The sequence below is a fragment of the Aquarana catesbeiana genome, linkage group LG01 (genome assembly GCF_042186555.1).
Source record: "Aquarana catesbeiana isolate 2022-GZ linkage group LG01, ASM4218655v1, whole genome shotgun sequence".
NCBI classification, from domain to species: Eukaryota; Metazoa; Chordata; class Amphibia; order Anura; family Ranidae; genus Aquarana; species Aquarana catesbeiana.
In genome coordinates, this window is record NC_133324.1 from 82041141 (window position 1) to 82059674 (window position 18534).

The 18534-nt window shown below is 42.4% G+C and overlaps 1 protein-coding gene across 2 annotated transcripts in view; it reads left to right on the forward strand.

Annotated features, from left to right (window-relative positions):
- The window catches only part of RAI14 (retinoic acid induced 14), a 277999-nt gene that overhangs the window by 185270 nt on the left and 74195 nt on the right, over nucleotides 1-18534 (forward strand). For both annotated transcript variants that reach the window (XM_073620881.1, XM_073620891.1), the window contains exons 5-7: nucleotides 6865-6929; nucleotides 11313-11370; nucleotides 15113-15183. In XM_073620881.1, coding sequence (XP_073476982.1) covers nucleotides 6865-6929; nucleotides 11313-11370; nucleotides 15113-15183 — 194 coding nt within the window. The remainder of the gene's footprint in view (nucleotides 1-6864; nucleotides 6930-11312; nucleotides 11371-15112; nucleotides 15184-18534) is intronic.

An 18534-nucleotide genomic window follows, 5' to 3' on the forward strand; every position in this document is an offset into this window, starting at 1 on the left:
CTGTCCAACGATGTCCTTGAGTGTCTCGGCCGTCCGAGACTCTCCCTCCTGATTGGCTGAGACATAGCAGCGTCGCCATTGGCTCCCGCTTCTGTCAAAGTCAGTCAGCCAATCAGGAGAGAGAGGGGGCAGGGCCGGGGCGCAGCTCCGTGTCTGAATGGACACAGGGAGCTGTGACTCGGCTCAGGTGCCCCCATAGCAAGCTGCTTGCGGTGGGGGCACTCAACAGGAGGGAGGGGCCAGGAGCACCGAAAAGAGACCCGAGAAGAGAAGGATCTGGGCTGCAGCAGAGCAAGTAAGTATAACATGTTTGTTATTTTTATTGTAAAAAACTCGACTTTACAATCACTTTAAGGTGGGGCCGGGGAGCACTAAAAATGCAGCTGAACTGCAAGTTTTTTTTTAATGCTCCCCAACTGCAAGTCTAAACCTTAAAGCACGGTTCCATTTCTTTCGTTCAACCGGCAAGTTGAACAAAAGAAAATGAATTGATTGTGAATGGGGGAATCCCTGCTTCGGACGGATCAGCATTTATCAGTACTGCCAGCTATAGCTGGTGGAACTAATCGAGTGAAAATTCAAAGTCAAATCAACTTATGTACAACCAGCCTGCCCTAAAAAGGATTGAAGTGTGACCAATCCCTACTGAACCAGACGAAGTTCATTCCATCTATGGCCGGCTTAAAAAGATACTAAAGTCTCGTGTTTTTTTTTTTCGTTAAAAATAACAAACATGTCATACTTACCTGCTCTGTACAGTTGGTTTTGCACAGGGCAGCCCAGATCCTCTTTTTCTCAGGTCCCTCTTTGGTGCTCCTGGCCCCTCCTTCCTGTTGAGTGCTCCCATAGCAAGCAGCTTACCATGGGGGTAGCCCCGCCCCCTCTCTCTCCTCATTGGCTCACAGACTTTGACAGCAGTGGGAGCCAATGGTGCCGTCTCAGCCAATGAGGAGGGGAGTCCCGGACAGCCAAGTCTCTCATGCAACATAGCTGGATCTAGATAGGGCTCGGGTAAATATTAGTATGGGGGGGGGGGGGCTACTGCACACAAGGCATAGAATGCATTAAGATAAAAACAACCTGCCATTACAATCCTTTTTAAGAGTTAACAGCTTTCAATATGAATGCTCCCGAAGCATCGGGGCAGCCAGGAACTGGGCAGGTGGGAAATGTCAGTGTTTGTGGCCCTGGACTCCCTACAGAAGACTTAATATCCTCCAGTTTATGAGCTTTTACATTATCCATTACATATGGCACCAATGGTGCTTTCCAGGGGTTTTATCTGCATTTTAAAGTATAAAATATCATAAAAATGCCATTGTTTAATTCTAAATTGTAAACCTAGACATAAAATCAAGTCTCCTTTTTCATTAAATAATGTAGCGTTTTACTAGCGTGTGGCCCTCACTTCACCTTATCTCCCACCCCACTTTTAATTGGAGTTTCAGATATCTGAATGATGGCGGTGCCACAAGGTGACCTGCTGTATTTTGCAGATGTTGGGGGATTGGCTATTATCTGGGCTGACACATACGGAATACTAGCTTCTCTGGCTTTATAATTTAGGCATCGCAGTAACTGCAAGGTTTGATTCACACCTATGCAGTTTGCTATCAATCTTTCTGCAATGCTTTTTTTTTTTTTTTTTTTTTTGTATGCACGGTTTTTGATGCATTTTGTGTTTTTAGGCTTTTTTTTTTGCCCAATTTGCTGTTGAGCAGATTAAAAAAACGCAACTTGTGTCAAAAACGCACTACATGCTTTTCTGCAGCGTCTCCATTGACGTCTATTGAACCAAAAACGCACCATTTCGCGTATAACCGCTTAGCGACTGCCCCACGCACATATACTGTGACAGGGCGGCCGCTCTGTGCCAGATCACGTACTACTGACACTTCCGGGTCTGAGGCATGCGCATGCACCGCCGCCGACCCTGCTCCTGCTGTGGTTGGACACAGCGCGAGCCAATCAGCGGGTCGTGAGACAGGCAGAACGGTGGTCTGCCTATGTAAACAAGGCAGATCGTCGTTCTGTTAGTAGGGAAGACAGAGATCCTGCATTTCTGCTAGGCAAGAACACGGATCTCTGCCTTCCCACAGCTAAAGCACCTCCCCTCACAGTTAGCAAGCACGCCCTAGGCACGCATTTAACCCTTTGATCGCCCCTGATGTTAATCTCTTCCCAGCCAGTGTCATTAGTACAGTGATGGTGCATATTTTTTTTCGCACTGATCACTTTATCAGTATCACTAGTCCCCATAAAGTGTCAGTTAGATGTCCGATTTGTCTGCCACAATATCATAGTTCCGCTATAAGTCACTGACCTCCGCCATTACTAGTAAAAAAAAAAATAAAAAGAAAGAAAAAATAAATAAAAATACCCCATAGTTTGTAGACGCTATAACTTTTGCGCAGACCAATCAATATACGCTTATTGGGATTTTTTTTACCAAAAATATGTAGCAGAATACATATTGGCCTAAGCTTATGAAGAAATTTGATTTTTTTTTTTTATAATTTTTTTATTGGATGTGTTTTACAGCAGAAAGTAAAAAATATTGTTTTTTGTTTTTTTTTTCAAAATTGTCGCTCTTTTTTGTTTATAGCTCAAAAATAAAAAACCGCAGAGGTGATCAAATACCTACCAATCTTATTTGGGTACCAAATGGGTGTCGTGCCACCACACAGTTGTCAGTTAAAGCAACGCAGCGCCTAAATTGGGTTAAAAAAAGTCAAAAAAGGCAGCGGCTGAAAAAAGCAAAGCTGTTGTAAAGCGCTGCGCAAACTGTTGCCGCTATATAGCTCCTGAATAATAATAAATAATAATAATAGATGTGATCGTGTACCATAGGAAACCATGTTAAACGGACTGTAGTGCGTTTCTGCAAAAAAAACGCACAGGCCTGGCAGCTGTGCTTATTGTAAAGACATTGACGAAGACCTAACATAATACACTGGGGTTGATTTACTAAAACTGGAGAGTGCAAAATCGGGTGCACCTGGGCATGGTAGCCAATCAGCTTCTAACTTCAGCTTGTTCAATTAAGCTTTGAAAAAAAAAAAAAAAAAAAAACCTGGAAGCTGATTGGTTTCTATTCAGAGCTGCACCAGATTTTGCACTCTCCAGTTTTAGTAAATCAACCCCAATAGGTATTTATCATATTACCAGTGTGCATGATAAATGTAAGTATAATACATACAAGGTGTGTGTGTTACACGCAATATCCCCCCCAAAAAAAAATTATGGGGCCATCTTCATTCTGACATCATCCAGTGTCAACATCAACTCCCTAGACTAAGATGTCGGCACAGGAATAATGCAGTCATGTCCATCCCACTGTTTGCACAGTAGGCTTTATGTGCTTGGCTAGGTGTAAACATTTTTTACACAGATCAGCCCTTTGCCACTGCCTCTCACTTTATTATTGCATACAGTCCAAATGACTTGCCCCGTTAGACAATCAGCCGCCTGTGTCACCAGCAGAACCACCTGATGGGGCAGATAGAATAGTTGGATTGACCCTGGCTCCTGCTTTCATTACAATTCACATCCGCCCACTGCCAGGGCCGCTTGTATCAGAAAGTAGGGTAAGCCGTAGACACGCTGGCAATGCTCTAGGCCAGTGATGGCGAACCTTGGCACCCCAGATGTTTTGGAACTACATTTCCCATGATGCTCAACTACATTGCAGAGGGCATGAGCATCATTGGAAATGTAGTTCCAAAACATCTGGGGTGCCAAGGCTCACCACCACTGCTCTAGAAGGATGATCATTGGGATCAAGCAGTAGGAGGTCACTTGCAGTTTTAACAGGTATTTTCTGAAAAATAAAATGTATTAGATCTTTTTTTTAACCGCTTCAGCGCTGGAAGATTTGGCTGCTGAATGACCAGGCCATTTTTTGCGATTCGGCACTGCGTCGCTTTAACTGACATTGCACGTGGCACCCAAACAAAATTGACGTCCTTTTTTTTCCCCACAAATAGAGCTTTCTTTTGGTGGTATTTGATCACATCTGCAGTTTTTATTTTTTGCGCTATAAACAAAAAAGAGCGTCAATTTTGAAAAAACACAATGGGGTTGATTTACTAAAGACAAATAGACTGTGCACTTTGTAAAGTGCAGTTGCTCCAGAGCTTAGTAAAAGAGGTAAAGCTTCACTTTGCAAAGAATACCTAATCACGTGTAAGGAAAAAAACAAAACAGCAATTTGATTGGATGATAAAAGTCAGCAGAGCTTCTGCTCATTTGCCAAGCTCTGGAGCAACTAGTCTATTTGCCTTTAGTAAATCTACCCCAATATTAGGGCTGCAACTAATGATTATTTTCATAATCGATTAGTTGGCCGAATATTGTTTCGATGAATCGGTTAATAACCTTAAAAAAAAGTGTGGTGTATAATTTAGTTAATATGTAAAGTTTAAAAAAAGGCAATTTATTCCTAAATATCTTTATACGCAGGGGTAAATATAAATAACCAACTATACGGTTAGGGAGTAAAATCTTTAATCCTCTCTGAGAATAACAGACAGAAGAGATATACTCTATATACTATTAGAGGTTGAATCTGGACTCAGATCAAATTTTTTTATTTAAAGAAAAAAAAATTCTAGACTGTTTTGCAGATTTTCAAACAGAACTGTAATATTACATGTTTTTCTGCAGCTTCTCCATTGAAGTATATTGAACCAAAAAAAGCACCGTTTTGCATTGAAAAAGATCCTAGAAGCATAGAAAAGCATAGATGTGAATGTTAAATGAACTGTAGTGCATTTCTGCAAAAAGCACAAAAAAACACATGGGTGGGAACCAGGCCTAAGACATTTAGTAACATAATGGAGTTAAAAAAAAAAAAATAAAATAAAGAATTCGTTTTTTTATAGGGCGTACACATGGTCGGACTTTGTTCGGACATTCCGACAACAAAATCCATGGATTTTTTCCGACGGATGTTGGCTCAAACTTGTCTTGCATACACACGGTCACACAAATTTGTCGGAAAATCCGATCGTTCTGAACGCGGTGACGTAAAACACGTACGTCGGGACTATAAACGGGGCAGTGGCCAATAGCTTTCTCTTATCTCTTTATTTATTCTGAGCATGCGTGGCACTTTGTCCGTCGGATTTGTGTACACACGATCGGAATTTCCGACAACGGATTTTGTTGTCGGAAAATTTTATCTCCTGCTCTCCAACTTTGTGTGTCGGAAAATCCGATGGAAAATGTCCGATGGAGCCCACACACGGTCGGAATTTCCGACAACACGCTCCGATCGGACATTTTCCATCGGAAAATCCGACCGTGTGTACGCGCCATTACTGTGCAACAGTGAAAGTAATATTTACAGTAGAGATTATTTGCTCTTTTTGTACTATATAGGGCTAATTTTAGCTTTTTTAACCCCATTATGTTACTGGCCGATTAATCGATTATGAAAATAGTAATCAATTAATTTCATAATCAATTAGTTGTCGATTAATTGATTAGTTGTTTCAGCCCTACCCAATATTTTGTACTTTTTGCTATAATAAATATCTCCATTTTTTTTTTAAATAGCTATTTTTTTCTCAGTTTAGGTCGATATGTATTCTTCCTCATATTTTTGTAAAAAAAAAATCGCAATAAGCGTATATTGATTGGTTTGCGCAAAAGTTATAGCGTCTACAAAATAGGGGATAGATTTATAGCACTTTTATTATCATTATTTTTTTTACTAGTAATGGCGGCGATCTGCGATTTTTATGGGGACTGCGACATTATGGCAGCCACATCGGACACTTTTGACACATTTTTGTCAATGTACTGATTACTGTAAAAATATCACTGACAGGGAAGGGGTTAACACTAGGGGGCGATCAAGGGGTTAAATGTGTTCCCTAGTGTGTGTTCTAACTGATGGGGGGAGGGGACTGTCTAGGGGAGATGACAGATCGCTATCCATACTTTGTATGAACACACGATCTGTCTCTTCTCCCCTCAGAGAACCGGGATCTGTGTGTTTACACACACAGTTTCTGGTTCTCGCTGTGTCACGAGTGATCACGGGAGCCCGGCGGTCATCGCGCCCGCCAGGCACTTGCATCGGCTCAGGGGGCGAGCAGCGGGTGTGCGCACGCCCCTAGTGGCCACAGGGCGAGGTGACGTAACATAACGTCGTTTCTCCCAGCCGTGCCATTCTGCCGCAGTGAAACTGCGGCGGCTGGTCAGGAAGTGTTTAAATGGGCATACTACAGCATACGCTCATGCGAGGGATGCACAGGCGTTTCTTACATCCCGTGCAGGCAGTCCTATTCATGTCAGATGGGACACAGCGGGCACACGGTCACAGCCACTACTCCCAATTTGACATCGGTGGGGGGTGGATGGTCTTTACACACACTGCCTGCATTAGGGGCCGTGCACCCGCACTCATGTAAGATTGGGGGCAGCGGCTGTGTCCGTGCAGCCGTGGCATCCTAATTGATATGAATGGGACTGCCTGCATGGAGATGTACAAAACACCTGTGCATGCCCATGCAAGCCTTAAAATAATGAAAGGGACAGAATGTTATACAAATTTATTGTTTTTTTTTTTTTTCTTTTTTTATCAACAGTTAAAAAAAAAACTAGTACAGTATGTTAGTTAAAAGTTGGTGGCAAATGATATATAAATAGTGACATTGCCATTTTGCGTGCCATACAAGAACAGTAGAAATATTCAACCCACGGGCAGATTTGGCACATATTTAGGCACAGAGATTAATGTCATACACGCTCTTGGCTCTCCCCTTTCCCACAACTTGCAGTAGTTGTTCAGAGCTGTCATTAAAATCATGTATTGTATTCTTCTATCACAATAATTCTACTTCTATTGTTTTCCAGGTCACACTGCTCTACACTTGTCTGTGAAACATAACCACATAGAGTGCGTCAAAAGACTTCTCCAGGTAAACTGACCATCACTTCCTTCTCTGCTTCATAAAAATAGAACTGGATACTCAGTAACATGTAGGCACAAAGTAAAAATTAAGCAGTATATATTTTATTTTGTTACTAGAAGCAAAGTTTTGGCTTTAAGTATGGTTTAACTTATATTCATAAGATTATTTACATCACGCTGACCTTTTTTACATGTAAATCCTATTAAGAGAAGAAGCTAAAATTACACTTTATCCATCATATGAAAAGATTAGCCATATTCTGCGTAAATATAACATCCTCAAAAACTTTATTGATCTAGATCAGCTTTCCTCAACCAGGGTTTTGTGGAACCCTAGGGTTCCTACAGAGTAAGCTGTGGGTCCCTTGAGAGATGAACAATTTCAACCATTGACCACCCGCTTCCAATAGCCACCAATTTAAGGGGGTCCTTCCCAAAATGACCACCAGTCTAAGGTGGTCCTTCTCCCACTGACCACCAATCTAAGGGGATTCTTGCCTCACTGACCACCAGTCTAGGGTGGTCCTTTCATTGACCACCAGTCTAAGGGGGTCCTTCTTTTATTGACCACCAGTTTAAGGGGGTCTTTCTCCCACTGACCACCAAACTAAGGGGGTCCTTCTCCCACTGACCACCAAACTAAGGGGGTCCTTCTCCCACTGACCACCAAACTAAGGGGGTCCTTCTCCCACTGACCACCAAACTAAGGGGGTCCTTCTCCAACTGATCACCAATCTAAGGGGGTCCTTCTCCAACTGATCACCAATCTAAGCGGGCCTTTCTCCAAATGACCACTACTGTTAGGGGGTCCTTCCCCCAACTGACCACCAATCTAAGGGGGTCCTTCTTCCACTGACCACCAATCTAAGGGGGTCCTTCTCCCACTGACCACCAATCTAAGGGGGTACTTCTCCCACTGACCACCAATCTAAGGGAGTCCTTCTCCCACTGGCTATGAACCTAAGGGGGTCCTCTTCCCACTGACCACCAATATAAGGGTGCTTTTCTCCACTGACCACCAATCTAAGGGGGTCCATCTCCCACTGGCTATGAACCTAGGGGAGTCCTCTTCCCACTGGTCACCAATCTAAGGAGGTCCTTCTCCAACTGGCCACAAATCTAAGGGTGCTTTTCTCCAATGGCTACCAATCTATGGGAGTTCTTCACTGACCTGCAGTAGAGGGAACCTGACTGACCACCAAAGTAAGAGGGCGTTTTTCCACAGACCGCTGTAATTTTAACTTTCGCATTCCTTTTCTAGCCATCATTATTATTTGTTTTGTTTTATTACCATTACCAAAAATAATTTTGTTATATACAGCAGCCTAGGGTGTCAGAGACTTTCAGTACATCGCATTCTTTCTTTTATTTGTCAACTCACAAATTGCGCCAATGTACCCTGAGCTGTAGATATAGTCATTTTTAGCAGGGGTACCCCGAACCTAAAAGTTATTTCAAGGTTTCCTCCACATTAAAAAGGTTGAGAGAGGCTGATCTAGATTGCCAAAAAAAGTCCCTGTTTGGATCCTCCCACTGTGCTGCATTTCATGCGATATGTGGGCTAATGCGTAAAGAGTATAGGCCCAGTTGTTGACTAAAACACTTTACAGAATGTGTCAGCAGGCTTTGGGCCTGATGTGTCCACAATTTGAGAAGCATTTGAGGTCATTTAGCGCTCATAGACAAGTGTTGTACTATACAGTTGACTTCCTTCTGACCTACTTCAAGTGGGTTTTGCATTCCCATAGACCTCAATGAGAATACTACACCCGTCTGAAGCAAACAAAAGCTGGTCAGCACAAGCCTTTCAATAACGCTTTTTTGAGGACAATGTATTTATGTGTCATGTGCTACATATTTCCTATAACGACTGACTACGTGGGGTGCAGAGCTCATGGTGGTTAGAGGTAGAAGCATTTTGTGGCGTGAGAACCGTATCAATTTTTATCAATAAAGTTCCCTTTTAAATGGAGAGGGCGCTTAGGCCTGAAGTATCATCCATGGTCGATTTAAAGTTCTTTAAAAAAATAACCTGTACTGAAATATGGAGGCGTCCATTGCTCCCTTCTTGAACATGCTAGTTTCCTGGTTGTCTCTGGCTTCAATACTTTCTGGATGGAGTGGGTAAGGGTTACAGTTTCTGTTGGAATTTTATTGTTGTCAGTGTCTATATTAGGGAGATTTATTGTCTGTTTGTCCTGGTGACTACAACTGTGAGGAAAAATCTAATATTTTGAGTTGTCAGCAGAACAGAAATAATCTTCCAATAGATCACTCAATATATTCTGAAGGCACATGTTCTTAGACAGAGCATGAAGTAGGAAAGTGCTGTAGCAACTGCCAGCAGGTTGACTGGTATCGGCATAGATATGATCATATGTCACCAGCACACCGTAGATCGAGGGCCAGATGTGTCCATTTGCTAGCCTTTATCCGGCCCTTGGGGCACTAATCCTCCTACTAATATGAGGCACTATTCCTCTCACTGACACCAACAATGGGGCACTATTTCTTCCACCGATACCAATGATGGGATACTATTTCTCCTACTAATAGGGTCACTACTACTCCTCCTGTTGACCACCAATCCTGAGGCCATATTTATTCTCACTGATGTCTGGCCCGGGACATTTTCTGCCCCCGCTGGCCACAAAAAGTCCTCTTTGACTCTGCAGCTGGTGGACTACACACCTTCGCTCCATCCACTAAGGTGGTAACAATTGCCTTCTTCAAGCAATTGGCCTTAAGGATGAGGACTTTAGGGTCTCATTGCATACATTTGCAGGTGGGACATTGTTCTATCCTTTGATATGAGAACCATTTGTGGATGTGATACACCCTCCACGAGACATACACATATCAATTAGGCCTTTATATACAAGTTGGACATTACCCTGACAGTGTGAAATCTCCTCATAAGGGAATACGAGCAATCTCTTGGAGCACGGGTGGATTTAGGGTGTCCTTTGGATGGTGCCTTTCAATCTGGCACGGATGAATACTTCATTCCCAGTATTTGAGTGTGGTCCCTCAGCTGCTGGTGAAATAACTTTATATTTGGGAACTACAGCATTTGGAGTGGTGCAATTCGCAAGGTCCCTGAGGAAGACCTGCACTGCATAGTGCAATTGAAACGCGTCGGACACTCATTTGCGAAGCTCCCACCTTCCTCTTTTTTTTAAAGCTGGTTTCCCCTTATATATAGATGTTTTTTCATCAGCAATATGCATTCCATGTTATACTATTAATTGATTGTTGAATAAAATTTGTATATTTTACTACCACTGCCTTTCGTCTATTTAGTCCCAAACTTTGAGGAATCTTGTTGTTTAATACACACCAGGATGGGACGCATAGGCAGCACAGTTGGTTAGATGAGGCAAAGCTTTATCATATCTTTCAAGTTAAATCGTTCAGGAGAGGTTGTAAAAACGTCCCGTGTACATTAAGCCTAAGTCGCACATATATGGTTATCACTGGAAAATAAGGGAATTTTATTTTTTATTTTTTCTTCATTTTTATTTTTATACTTCTTAGGGTCTTATACTCTCTAATAATAGGATCGCGTTTGTTCTTGATTCTTTTTCAACTTCTTTTGCATATATTTAAGCTCTTTCTTGTATTCTCTAAATGAGATGGTATCATCAATTGTATGACAATGTTTCTTAATTTCCGAATCTTATGTACATGTCAATATAATGTTATATTCTTCTTTTTATTGTAAATTCAATAAACATATTGAACAAGGAAAATATGGGGAACGAACTGTCATGTAACTTTGATGTCCAAAGTTGCATGACAAGTCGCACAAGTGTGAATGGAGCCTTATGGGTCGAATTTTTTCCAACAGGTAAAATCGTTTTTTTACCATTCACCATTCTATTCAATATAAAAAAAAAAAAAAAAAAGTATGTTGGATATATTTTTTATTTCAGCAAAGCTTATACATTCTTGAATACAATGAAAGACATTTAGCTTACATTTCTTTTTCAGTAAACCTAGCAAAGTAACCATAATAATCCACCCCGTATAATACTGACTCGGTGGATGGATCCGGGCTCTCCATGCAGATGTTTCCACATACATTGACCCTGACGTGTGCGAACCTGAGAAGAGAGTATTTTGTGCAGCCTCCATCCAGCATAGATTGATCGGTAAAGGTGTGCTACGTCTGACCCTTCCAAAAATCTTCACATTCCAGGCATGTTTGCACTAAGCTGGAAACTACAATGCAAAGGCCACTCTCCATATTCTCCATGGTTTACCCGCACAAAGGAATGAATCCCAGACATTTTGTAGCACAGATAGTTTATGTTGAACTTTTATTGCTTTCACTCTTCCTCAAGCCTATATTTTGATTACTGAAATGCACAGTCTTGCTCTCCCACAGTCTAGATGTCCGACGGAATGCACAGACGGCGGCGGGAGGACGTGTGTTCATTATGCAGGTATGTTGCCGGATACTGTATATATATATATATATCTGTTTACTTGTCCTGTTTTGAGGCTGAAATTCAATACTTGATCTCGTTCTTAAAGGTTGTAGGAAACACAGGGGGTGTTATACCTACAAAACTTCCTTATGTTGCAGGTCCAAAGCTGGCCATACACTAGAAGAATTTTGGTTGAAAATGTTCATTTTAATAACATTCACTCAATTTTTCAATCGTTAGTGGGGTCAAATCAGCATTTGTTTTCACCAAAACTCGAAGGAGCAGGATGAAAAAGTTTTCTCAAATGAACAAATTAGTAACGGTTTATGAGGTTTTCAGGAAAGTCTATTCACTCCAAAATGTTAAAAGTAAACAATTTATAGATTGACAATCACAAATGAATCCTTTGAACAACATTCAGCAAGCCATCGAAAGCATGAATGAGAACTTTTGTACAAATGTTCGTATAAGCGAACAGGCCTCTTTACTTTTCTGGTCATTGTAGAAGTGCCCTCTTAGATTTCTGGTCTCTATAGAAGTGTCCCCTTATGTTTCTGGTCATTGTAGAAGTGCCCCCTTATATTTCTGGTCTCTATAGAAGTGTCCCCTTACATTTCTGGTCATTGTAGAAGTGCCCTCTTAGATTTCTGGTCTCTATAGAAGTGTTCCCTAACGTTTCTGCTCATTGTAGAAGTGCCCTCTTAGATTTCTGGTCTCTATAGAAGTGTCCCCTTATGTTTCTGGTCATTGTAGAAGTGCCCCCTTATATTTCTGGTCTCTATAGAAGTGTCCCCTTACATTTCTGGTCATTGTAGAAGTGCCCTCTTAGATTTCTGGTCTCTATAGAAGTGTTCCCTAACGTTTCTGCTCATTGTAGAAGTGCCCTCTTAGATTTCTGGTCTCTATAGAAGTGTCCCCTTACGTTTCTGGTCATTGTAGAAGTGCCCGCTTAGATTTCTGGTCTCTATAGAAGTGTTCCCTAACGTTTCTGCTCATTGTAGAAGTGCCCTCTTAGATTTCTGGTCTCTATAGAAGTGTCCCCTTACGTTTCTGGTCATTGTAGAAGTGCCCGCTTAGATTTCTGGTCTCTATAGAAGTGTCCCTTTACATTTCTGGTCATTGTAGAAGTGCCCTCTTAGATTTCTGGTCTCTATAGAAGTGTCCCTTTACATTTCTGGTCATTGTAGAAGTGCCCTCTTAGATTTCTGGTCTCTATAGAAGTGTCCCCTTACATTTCTGGTCATTGTAGTTGTGCCCCCTTAGTCAGTGGAAAATTGCCCCCTTACATTGGTGGTCATTTTAGGTATGGGGGGGTTTATCCACTATTGCTCGCTGCTTAAAGTGTTTTATGGGAATTTAATGTGTGGAACTGCCAACATCCTAAATGCTCGCTGCTTAAGGAACCCCGGGAAGTACCCTAGTATAACATGGAACTCTGGCTGAAAAAGGCTTTTCTTTAGACTGACCATCATAAATGAATCCTTCCACTTTGGTATTAGAAGGGCCTAATTATAAAGGTTCAGAATGGTTATTCTGCCATGTTTCTTTTTTCCCAGTTCAGCCTGTATATATACTATATACTATGTATATATGTTTGATGGTCAGAAATTGTCCTCAGAATTGCACTGTTTCCTAACCACTTTTCACATATTCTGATGAAATCCTTCACATTGGTAAAGCTCAATACCAAATCCTACAAAGATAAAACTGCATTAGTACTTCACTATAACAGAATGTACAGAATTCCTCTGGGAGAGTTTGGCAAGTTTCATGTCGTTCTTTTCACAAAAGTTGGCATTTTTATCTCATTCTTCCAAGACCACTTCACCTTTTTTTTTTTTCTGGCTGACGGCTTCTGGATCGCTGATTTATAAACACGGAAGGTCAGCCAATGCGGTCAGGAAAGCGGCAAAACAAGAACACTTAGTGAGATTTCTTTGCAGCATTTGTAAACGGTTCCCGTTGTTTCAAAGACAGTATTGCTTGAGTAATTAGCAGTGAATGATTCTGCAGAGAGTAGTGTTTGCTTATTCAATGATCCTTTAGGGAAATTTGTCTGAAAAAAAGGTTAAATCCAAGCACAAGGGTACTATTGAATTTTGCTGCCCTGTGTGCCATTGGTCAAATAGGATCAGTCGAGAATTTAAAGTGATTGTAAGGTCTTATTTTTTGGTAGTAAAGTGGTAGGAAGTTAGTGGTAAGTGGTAGTAAAGTGGTAGGAAGGTAGTGGTAAGTGGTAGTAAAGTGGTAGGAAGGTAGTGGTAAGTGGTAGTAAAGTGGTAGGTAGTGGTAAGTGGTAGTAAAGTGGTAGGTAGTGGTAAGTGGTAGTAAAGTGGTAGGTAGTGGTAAGTGGTAGTAGAGTGGTAGGTAGTGGTAAGTGGTAGTAAAGGCCTTTTGTTTATGTTTTACCAACAAGTAAGCCTATAATAGGACTTACCTATAGGGCCTGTAAATATCTCCTAAGAGTGCACCAATTGGCTGATTGCTGATTGGCTACTTTTCAAAACTGCACTCCCCAGTTTTAGTAAATCAACTCCTATTTATATCTAAAAGGGCTGCATTACACCTTCTCCCATTCTTGCATATTGGACTTCTTCAGGATGTTTCTGATCCTGTGGAACTCCCCACCCCAATCTGTCTAGTTATCTTGTACACTGACCACCTTAAGGCTGGGTTCACACTGTTGCGAATTGGATGGGGATCTTCTCCGCATCCAATTCGCATGACATTAGAGTGTGCCTGGCTCTCAATGGAGCTGGTCCACACATTTCCAGGGCGGCTGCGGAGCACACAGCAGAGCCCTGTGCGTCTTTGGCTCCATTTCAGGACCAAATTCAGCCAAAAATTCAGACTTAAAGCGGAGTTCCACCCAAAAGTGGAACTTCCGCTTTAAGGGAGGTGACCCTTTCACATGCCACATGTGGCATGTCATTTTTGGGGGGGGAGTGGATGCCCTTTTTTTAGAGGGTCACAGCTCCCACTTCCTCCCGGCACACCGCGGCACCAGAAGGGAGATCACCTCTCCCCCCTCCCTCTCGGCAATCATCTGGGACACGTCACAGGTCCCAGATGATTGCCTGGCCAGTTGTGGCACGGCTCGCGCAGTGGGTGCCCGGCTGTGAAACCACAGCCGTGCGTCCACCGTCACAATGCCGGCGCCACAGAGAGGAGGGGGAGAGGAGCGGGGCTTTGATCCCCCGCATCGCTGGACCCTGGGACAGGTAAGTGTCCGATTATTAAAAGTCAGCAGATGCGGTATTTGTAGCTGCTGACTTTAAATTTTTTTTTTTTTAAGTGGAACTCCACTTTAAAATGGTAAACAGGGACGCCCCGGACCGCCTGCTGCAAGCCGATCCGCACACAGTGTGAACCCAGCTTTGGTTGATCCCTGAAAACACATCTCTTCAGGGATCCCAATTCTACCTAAAAATTTTACTTTTCTTTCCTCATCAGCTTACCGTCATTTCCTTTTTGTATCACTTGTCCCCTCCTTTTTAGAGTGTAAGCTCTGTTGGACAGAGCGCTCCCAAACTTCTTGTCTTCAATTGTATTGGAACCGTACTGTCTCCCTTTTTTGTTGTGCAGAGCTGTGCAAAATGTTAGCACTATATAAATCCTGTATAATAATAAGACCACCAAATAAAGAATAACATATGACAGCAGATAGTGGATTAAAATGAATTGATAAGAATCCAGTATAGTGTTATCACCACATGTAGTACATTGATTGCTCTCCACAATGTTTTTTTTTCACCAGCTGCTAATGGCAACCTCCCGATACTGCAACTCTTGTGTGAAAACAAATGCCTTCTGAACGTCAAAGATTTGGTAAGAATAGTTTATTTCATTAAAGTATATTATATTTGCAGGCTGAATTTCAACATACATTTTAAAGTAGAATTTAGATACTTTGTAAAAACTACAGGCATAACATGAGTTAAAGTGGATGTAAACCCCATTCATGAAATCTGACCTGGGCACAAATATCTGTAGTGTTTACTTATCTCTCTCCAAAGCTCTTAAGCCTCCTACACACGAACTGTTGGCAGAAAATCTGACCGTCTGTACGCTCCATCGGACAATTGTTGTCGGATTTTCCGCGGACAAATGTTGGATGGCAGGTTTTCAAATTTTCCGCGGACAAATGTCTGTTGTCGGATTTTACGATCGTGTGTACACAAGTCCTTCAGACAAAAGTCCAAAGTACAAACACGCATGCTCGGAAGCAGAAGCGGTCGGTCTTGTAAACCAGCGTTTGTAATGGAGAATTAACATTCGTGATGTGGCAAATTATGAAATCTCCAAATGCAGCGCACAATTCTCTTCTTCTTTAATGGGATAATAATGAAGCTGCTTTGCTGGTGATACTGATGGAGTTATTGCAAACTAATTTTCAAAGGCTTTTTTTTTTTGTCTAGTGATATCAAGAATAATATTATTATGTTTTTTTTTGGGAGGGGGTAAGTTACCACAACACCATTATCCCGTAGTTCAAAGATACAACTATGTTGGTGTCCCTTGTTAATTTTACATTGTATTTTTTAAAATGTAACTGCCTTCTCCCAAACTGTCATTTGAAGTAAAACACATAGCCAAGTATTATTCTACACAATTGTTTTATTTTGCTTTAAAAAAAGAAAACAAATAAAATTAGACATGCTATCTACCAATAGAACTTAAAGGGGTTGTAAAGGTTCCTTTAAAAAAAATTAATAAATAACAAACATGTTATACTTACCTCCACTGTGCAACTTGTTTTGCACAGAGTGGCCCCGATCCTCGTCTTCTGGGGTCCCTCAGTGGCTGTCTCGGCTCCTCCCCACATCAGCTAACCCCCATTCTGGGAAGCGCTCTCCCAGGGGGGTTAGCTCGCGGGCGCGCTCCTGTGATACAGTGATACAGTCGCCGGCTATAGTATCACTTGCCCCGGCGCGCCGCGTCATTGATTTGATTGACAGCAGCGGGAGCCAATGGCTGCGCTGATATCAATCATCCAATGAATTAGCCGAGAAGCCCGGTCGAGAAGCCAGCGCGCTCACGACGTGGCACTTTTGAGGGTTCAGGCAAGTAAACGGGGGGCTGGGGGGCCGCTAATCGTCGGATGTTTTTTCACCTTAATGCATAGAATGTATTAAGGTGAAAAAACATGTACCTTTACAACCCCTTTATCCAAAAAAGTGCATTCTATGCATCCAAAAATATAGAAAATATAACAAATAAAATCATTATTATTGAACCAAAAAATAAAATAAAAGCCTCATGCATGTGTCCTGCTTCTTAATATAGGGAGTCAACAATGCCAAGAGTTGGTGAAAGCAGGGGTCCGTCATCCGGAGATAAATCTGAAAATCATCTGGATTATTCTCCTGGAGCTCCCGCAGCAAAGGCATATGACATAATTGGTCACGATTAATAAAGCAACCAATTTTTGGTCCATGAAATCTTCCTCCTCCTGTTCCTGGACTGGACTTGGGTCAAAGCAATAACTCCAAGGCCAATAATAAATAACACGTTATCTCCTCCGATTACGCAACATGGCTGGTTGACGAACGGCCGTTCAGAAATGAACTGAAAAGCGCAAATCAACACTCACCAAACTTCTACTAATAAAAAACTAGCAGAAGGAGCCCAAACGGTGGCGCTAAGGAGCTGAAAAACCACGTAGTGCGTCACTACGTTTGTGTATGTTGGCCGACAATTCCTTGCCATTTGTATGCAAGACAAAATCCAGGCACACGCCTTCGGTCCAAAGTCTGAGGTTTTGTCTGCGGAAAATACGATCGAGTGTATGAGGCTTAAGTCTTGTGTCTTTCTGCTGCTTCGTTCCTCTGCTATCAGCATGATAACTTCTGACAAGTTTGTGTCAGGGTGAGTGCATAGAGATAGATTAGCAGAGAGCTTGTCTATTCACAGCACAGCTCTGCATGTTTCTTCATGCCTCTGCCTATGTGGGGGGGGGGGGCGCCTTTCCTCCAATCATCTTACACACAGCGTATGCCCAGACTCCACACCCAGTGGTGGAACAGGAAAAAAAATTTGTAACACAATGTTCACTTTCTAAACCGTGCAGAAAGTTGAAGACAGCAGATATACAAATAAAACTTATGTAGGGAGATTTGTTTCATCTCTGTGTATCATCTGAATCTGTTCACTTCACTTTAAGGCTAACGAGGTGCCCGCCGCCTGGTAGACGTACACTATATTGTCAAAAGTATTGGGACGCCTGCCTTTACACTCACATGGACTTTAATGGCATCCCAGTCTTAGTCCGTACTGTTCAATATTGAGTTGGCCCACCCTTTGGGAAGGCTGTCCACAAGGTTTAGGAGTGTCTCTATGGGAATATTTGATCATTCTTCCAGAAGCACATTTGTGAGGTCAAGCGCTGATGTTGGATGAGAAGTCCTGGCTCACAATCTCCACTCTAATTCATCCCAAAGGTGGTTGAGGTGCAGGCCAGTTCCTCCACCCCAAACTCACCCTTCCATGTCTTTATGGACCTTGCTTTGTGCACTGGTGCGCAGTCATGTTGGAACAGGAAGGGGTCATCCCCAAACTGTTATCACAAAGTTGGGAGCATAAAATTGTCCAAAATGTCTTGGTATGCTGACGCCTTAAGAGTTCCCTTCACTGGAACTCAGGGGCCCGCCCTAACCCCTGAAAAACAACCCCACACCATAATCCCCCCTCCACTAAATGATTATGGATCTTGCTTTGTGCACTGCACCAAAAGACATGATTAAGCGAGTTTAGGGTGGAGGAACTTGATTGGCTTGCACAGAGTCCTGACCTCAACCCGATAGAACACCTTTGGGATGAATGAGATTGGAGACTGCGAGCCAGGCCTTCTCGCCCAACATCAGTGCCTGATTTCCATATGGTGCACCTCTAGCAGACATGATACAGGAGATGGTCAGAGACTGCAGACATGATACAAGAGATCAATGCAGCCTGCCTGTGCCCAGATCAGAGCTGGATTTGAATTGCCCGGACTGCAGTAACAATGTCCCTCCTCTTGTGATCTCATCACACTGATTCAATCCCCCGGCATTGGATCAGTGTACCATCTATCACAGGAGGCGGGACATTGTTACTACGGACGCCCGGACAGTTCAGCTCCGTGACACACAGAAATCACCACTGTGCATGGGGAGGAGGAGGGAGGGGGGGACAGGACCT